This window comes from Microtus oregoni, unplaced genomic scaffold (genome assembly GCF_018167655.1).
Source record: "Microtus oregoni isolate MIOR12 unplaced genomic scaffold, Mior012 000011F_ref0000422, whole genome shotgun sequence".
Taxonomy (NCBI): Eukaryota; Metazoa; Chordata; class Mammalia; order Rodentia; family Cricetidae; genus Microtus; species Microtus oregoni.
In genome coordinates, this window is record NW_024543070.1 from 40919816 (window position 1) to 40926018 (window position 6203).

The window sequence follows — 6203 nt, forward strand, 5'->3', positions numbered from 1 at the left end:
CCTTATCTTCATCTGGGGCAGCTCCTACCTGCAGCTGACACCTTTGTCCAGTAATGGATTTGAACTAGCAAAGCCTCAGAATGTTAGCCCCCAAGGAAGGGGTAAAGAAAAACCATTTTCCTCTTACAAATATTCAAGTTTTTGATACCAGACAAGCCTCCAATTCCCTCTTGGTTCCAACTGGTGTGTATATCATACTTCAATATTGATACAAGCCAGAGCGACAGGAGTTTGCACAGTTTAGGGCCTCAGCTTGTGCGCGGCTCCAGGAGTGTTTTTCTAGTCTGTGCCTCCCCCTAGGAGTCTCCACCTAAGTAGCTCTTCACCCCGTTTGGAAGGAGACGATGACTTCGGCCACTGAATGGACTGAGAAACTGCACCACCTGTAGCCACCTCCCATCTAGCACAGAATGATCTATGACGTATTCCTGGAAGTAGGAAGGGCGCCACCCTGTAGGGGGTGAATTTAAATTGTGTGGGCACATGGACATATTAAAATCCTATCAGAGAAATCAGGCCCAAAAGTTAACTGGACATATCAGAGTGAGGAAAGGGTGTGATTCCCCTCTAATAGCCCCATAAAGTGATGGGCACCTAACAGTGTGATCCGGGGCCCCGACCAACCCATCTCCTTCACTCCCAACATGGAGCCATCCTCTGCCGTCAGTGCTGCCTGCTCGCCTATGTGTTCAGCTGTGTGGAGAAGACTTGCCTGGCTGTTTCCTGTGCCTGACTGGTTTCCTACTCTGGATCTAGCTTGACCTTTTACCTTACTCGTGAACTCTGCAGCTTCTCCTGTACAGCAGACTGCGGCAGCCCCAGCGCAGCTCTGCCAGCACTGGTCCGCTTCACTCTCTCGTCAATGCCGACTCCTGAAACCTCTCGAACTCTGCAGCATTCATTCTGTAACACACATGTATGCATATAGATGTGTTTACTGTGTGCTGTGTGGTATGAGAGTTAATATTAGTAAATAATTTCAGATTAAACTGCCCAGGCCACCAAGGTAGGTGGATTTTATTAAAAATTGCTGCCATTAAAGCTGTTGTTAATTGTTGTTCAATAAACTCTTACATTATGGAAAGACAGCAGCATGCTCATGGATGCACCTTGCACAATACACCCATGCCTCACACAGCACAGCCCGTGGGTGCTCCTTGTACAATACACCCGTGCCTCACACAGCACAGCCCGTGGGTGCTCCTTGTACAATACACCCGTGCCTCACACAGCACAGCCCGTGGGTGCTCCTTGTACAATACACCCGTGCCTCACACAGCACAGCCCGTGGGTGCTCCTTGTACAATACACCCGTGCCTCACATAGCACAGCCCGTGGGTGCTCCTTGTACAGTACACCCGTGCCTCACACAGCACAGCTCCCTGCTCCGGCCAGCTGCAACTCGAGTGCTCAGGGTGCCCAAATGTTGCGGAATATTCTTTTACTCTGTTGAAGAAATGCCACTGGTATTTGTTTAATAAAGAGCTGGGTGGCCAATAGTTAGCCAGGAAGAGGCTAGGCTGGATTTGGGGGACAAAGAGGTCTCAGAGAAGAAGAAAGGCCGGGTGGCCAGCTGACTGTAGAGGAAGCAGGACGTGCAGGAGGAGGGGCAAAAGCCACAAGTCACATGACACCATGTAGATTAACAGAAATGGGTTAAGTTGTAAGAATTAGCTAGAAACAAGCCTAACCTATAGGCCAACATTTCATAATTAATAAGAAATCTCTGTGTCATTTTGTGTGAGCTGGCAGTCCAAAGAAAATTCCAGTTACATATGGCCATGTATATTCTCATTGTAGCACGAATAATAAAAACCCAGACACAGATATTGGGGTTCAACCTGAAAACCAGAAAAGCAAGGCAGTCAAGCCACTAGAGAAGCCTTACCTCTACCAAGGCTGGGTGACCACAGACTAAGCCAACTAAACAGACTCAGCCTCTCTCCTCCCATTTTATATCCCTCCAGTGCTGGGATTAAAGGAGTGACTCCCTAGTACTGGGATTAGTACTGAGCCACCACCACCTGGATTTGTTTCAGCCCAGGGTGGCCTTGAACTCACAGAGATCCCACTGCCTCTGTCTCCCAAATCCTGGGATTAAAGGTGTGTGTTACCACTGTCTGACCTCTAGTGGCTTAACTTTGCCCTTCTGATATTCAGGCAAGCTTTGTTTAAAAATATTACCATACCCCATAAGGCCTGAGAAAGCTAAAAAATAAAATGTTCAGAACATGGAGTCAAATGTGGCTTCCTGGTCACTGCAGTCTCTCAGATAGGCTCAGTGGCATACAGAGATGCAGCTGCCAGCTTCTGCCTATGCCCTGGAGCCAGCCACCAGTGCCATGTGCTAAGGTGAGCTGTGTGCTAGCTAACAAAGCAATTTAATATTTGTCTTGCCAGTCAGAAACTGCTGCAGGCACTTAGTAAAGCCAGATCCAGACACAGAAATCCTCTAAAACGGCACAGTATGCTTACAAATGTGCTTAGATGTTGAAGAAAGAAAAGCAAATGGGTATAGGCAGTCATAAAAGAATTTAAAAAGAACAAAGTCTTTAAAAGGAGAGTAAAGTAATATAAAAATAAGGCATGTTAAGGATGAAAACTACTGTTACACAGGGAGTGTGGATCTTATATGGTGCTTTGTTAATTTTGAATGTTTTAATGCTAATAAACAGAAAATGGCAGCTGCTGAGAGACACTGGGTTGTAGAAGGGGCTGCCAAATTAAATTAGCCTAGATGCTTTAGGAATGCCTTAACTTTAAAATGAAAGTCAGAAAATGTATTGCTTTGGTGAAGAGATTATGTTTTTGTGCCACAGAAAACAAAAGGTTCATTCAAGGTTAAAATGGATCAGGTTTGATTGGAGGAGACCCTTGTGAAAATCCTGACCATAGACATAAAGAAATAAACCTAAAAAAATTGAAAGACAGGTGACATATATTTAACCTGCGTAAATATAAAACAAAAAAATCATTTTTGACTGGCTTGTGTATAACATGTAGTCCATACTTGTGTTACTGTAGATATGTATGTTACCTTTGAAAGTTTGTGTGTTTTCAGAGCAAAGGGACTTAGCACCAATAAAAACAGGAGACCCAGGGGATCCAGCCTCTCACGAGCCTCTGCTGCGGTTTCCTCAGAGTTCTGTATCCAGAACAGCTTCAAGGCTGCTGACTGAGATGGTCCAGCCTCAGAAACTATTCTAGTCAGGAGTACAGATAAGCCTTGTGCTTTCCTATTGCACAGAGACTGGACAACAAATGTTATGGCTAGTTTCCCCAGGACTTGACCATTGTTTCAGTTTTCCCAGGGTTCCCCAAAGATTCCATCACCTCCTAGACAGCAGGAAGTAGTCCAGAGAACATAGTGCCCACATTTCCAAGAAATGGGTCATTTGGTGGGTTATGGATGTTTGTCATTTAGGGGAGTTGGTTAAAAACTGTTACTGGTCATAGTCAGGAAGAAAGCTAAACAAAGGAGACTAGATTCAGGGATCTTTTGCAGGGAAAGGGGGGATATAATACAGAAATGATGGGATAAAAGGGTGGAGGCAGATTGTTGAGTCTACTTTTAAAGACCACTAGTCTCAAATATTTTCAATTGGTATGGATTTTTGTATACTAATACAAATTTAAGATTATTTTTGCTAGAACATACTGTACATGTGTTTCCACTCTAGTTTAAGATATCATGCCTCTGTAGCTCATTTAGCCATGTAATATAAATGTCTAGTCCTTTCAAATTATTGTTACAAACTCTTTAGGATAATAAAGAAAGGAAGGTATAACAAGATAGAGCAGGATAGTCCTTCAAACATTCCCACTTCACAGAGAAGTCTGTCAGATATTCCAACCCTGCAGGCTGAAAATGGACGCCCCAACATTACAGAGGAAACTTGGGTTACTGTCCAGGCAGCCAGCTGCTTCTGTCATTTTTATAGTTTTGGAAGTTGGCTTCTCTGTACCTCCTGTTTATTTAGGTAGCATAATATTCTTCTTGGATTTCTGATGGAGTTGAAGATGAGATAGTTGTAGTTACAGTTTTCTTTGTTACCAAATTCAAAAAAGAAACTCACAAAGAAGGTAAAAAATGTGTAAGATTTAGACACATAAAAGTTTAAATTGTTTAAGAAAATGTCTTGAAGTCTAAAAAGATAGTTTTAAGATGGTAATACAAGTTATGATAGAAGATGGTTTAAGTATGAAACTTTAAATTCATCAAGATAAGACAGTTAATAGAGTATTTTCACTGAATATTCAAAATACAAATGGACTGGATGCTGTGGATATAACTCTTACCTGATAATTGTTCTTATTACTTACAGTTTTACTATGTTAGAGCTAAAACTTTTCATTTTTATTTAGACAAAAAGGGGTGAATGTTGTGGAGTATTCCTTTACACTTTGTGAAGATATGTCACTGTGACTGGTTTAATAAAGAGCCAAATGGCCAACAGCTAGTCAGAAAGAGGTTAGGTGGGACTTCTAGACACAGAGGGAGAACTCTGGGAGGAAGAAAGGTGGGGTGGCCAGGTGGATGCAAAGGAAGGAGAACATATAGAAGGAGAGGAAAAAGCCATAAGCAGTATGTAGATTAAAATAAGTCAATTTAAATTATAAAAGCTAGTTAGAAATAAGCCTAAGCTATTGGCTAAGGTTTCATAATTAATAATAAGTCTCTATGCTGTTTTTTGTGAGTTGGCAGCTCAAAGAAAAATCCAGCCACACCCAAAACAACTACTTGACTAAAATAATCAGGTATTTCCAAATTTCTTAGATCTGATAATTTTCTCTAAAGCTTCATAGAACACAGGGGAACATTTTACTTATTTTTGCCAGTTTATTATGAGGGACATTAAAGGGCACAATACATGACCATTGCAGTGGCGTATGAATGAGGTCCAGAGTGTCTGGAGCACGTGTCTCTGTAGATTTGGGGTACCTAGATGTGTTTACCAGCTCCCAAATCCTCAGAGCTCTATTTTTAATGTTCCATTGGAGGCATCCTAAGGTAGGCATGATTGATTAAAGCATTGGTTATTGATGATTTCCTGGTTCTCTCATCAGAATGGGGTCTGACCACAAGAAAATCCACAGAATCAACTAACCTGGGCTCATAGGGTCTCACAGAGACTGAACTGACAACCAGGGAGCCTGCATGGGACTGACCTAGGCCCTCTGTATTTATATTATAGTTGTGTAGTTTGGTCCTCCTGTGGGACTTCTAACAGTGGGAGTGAGTAGGGACTGTTTCTGACTCTTACAGGCTTTTGGGACCCTACTCCCCATACTGGGTTGCCTTGCCTAGTTTTAATACATGGGAAGGTGCTTAGTCATACTGTAACGTGATATGCCAGGCTTTGTTTTGTTGATTCTTATGGGAGACCTGCCCTTGAACATAAATGGAGGAGTGGACACTGATGGGGAGGGTGGAGTGGGGATAAGCGGGGAGGAAAAGAGGGAGGGAAAACTTCAGCCAACATGTAGAATTAATTAGTTAAAAAAAAAAAAGGATTAGGGCTTTTTGCCAAGTCTTCTGCCTCAGTTAAGCTTCCGGCGCAAAGGTCATGGACAAGATGGTGCCCCCAGTTCAGGTCTCTCCGCTCATCAAGCTCGGCCGATACTCAGCCCTGGTCGGCATGGCCTACGATGCCAAGCGCTATAGTTACCTAAAGCCCCGGGCAGAGGAGGAGAGGAGGGTGGCTGCGGAGGAGGAGAAGAAGAGACTAGATGAGCTGAAACGGATTGAAAGAGAACGGGCAGAAGCTCAAGATGACAGCATACTCAAGTGAAGCGCCAGTGAGCTTGCCTTTCTTAAGTCGCTGAGAATGAATAAAAGCTTTGTCGTGCGATGCTCAAAAAAAAAAAAAAAAAAAAAAAAAAAAAGAATTAGGGTTTGGGTGGGTGACAGTCCCAATCCCTCAATTATGCCATTGTTCTTTCTGGTCACTAGAAGATGTTTTTATATCTATTGCCCCAAATTACACAGGTTTAAGGAGTTCTGAGCCAGAACTTTGTAATAGATGCATACATACACACAAATGCACGCATGCGCGCGCACGCACACACACACACACACACACAGAGAGAGAGAGAGAGAGAGAGAGAGAGAGAGAGAGAGAGCACTTACCAGGTGACTAGAAAGAACTACTTCTGAAGCTGCTTTGGAATAGAAACGTGCTTGTTTCACAGAAAGCGTCGTG

The 6203-nt window shown here is 43.1% G+C and overlaps 1 protein-coding gene across 1 annotated transcript; it reads left to right on the forward strand.

The window, feature by feature from the left end:
• Positions 1-5576: 5576 nt before the first annotated feature.
• LOC121453140 (ATP synthase subunit e, mitochondrial-like) lies at positions 5577-5838 on the forward strand. Its single transcript, XM_041659651.1, has one exon. The coding sequence runs from the start codon at positions 5577-5579 to the stop codon at positions 5790-5792; it is 216 nt and encodes a 71-aa protein (XP_041515585.1). The 3' UTR covers positions 5793-5838.
• The last annotated feature ends 365 nt before the right edge of the window (positions 5839-6203 follow it).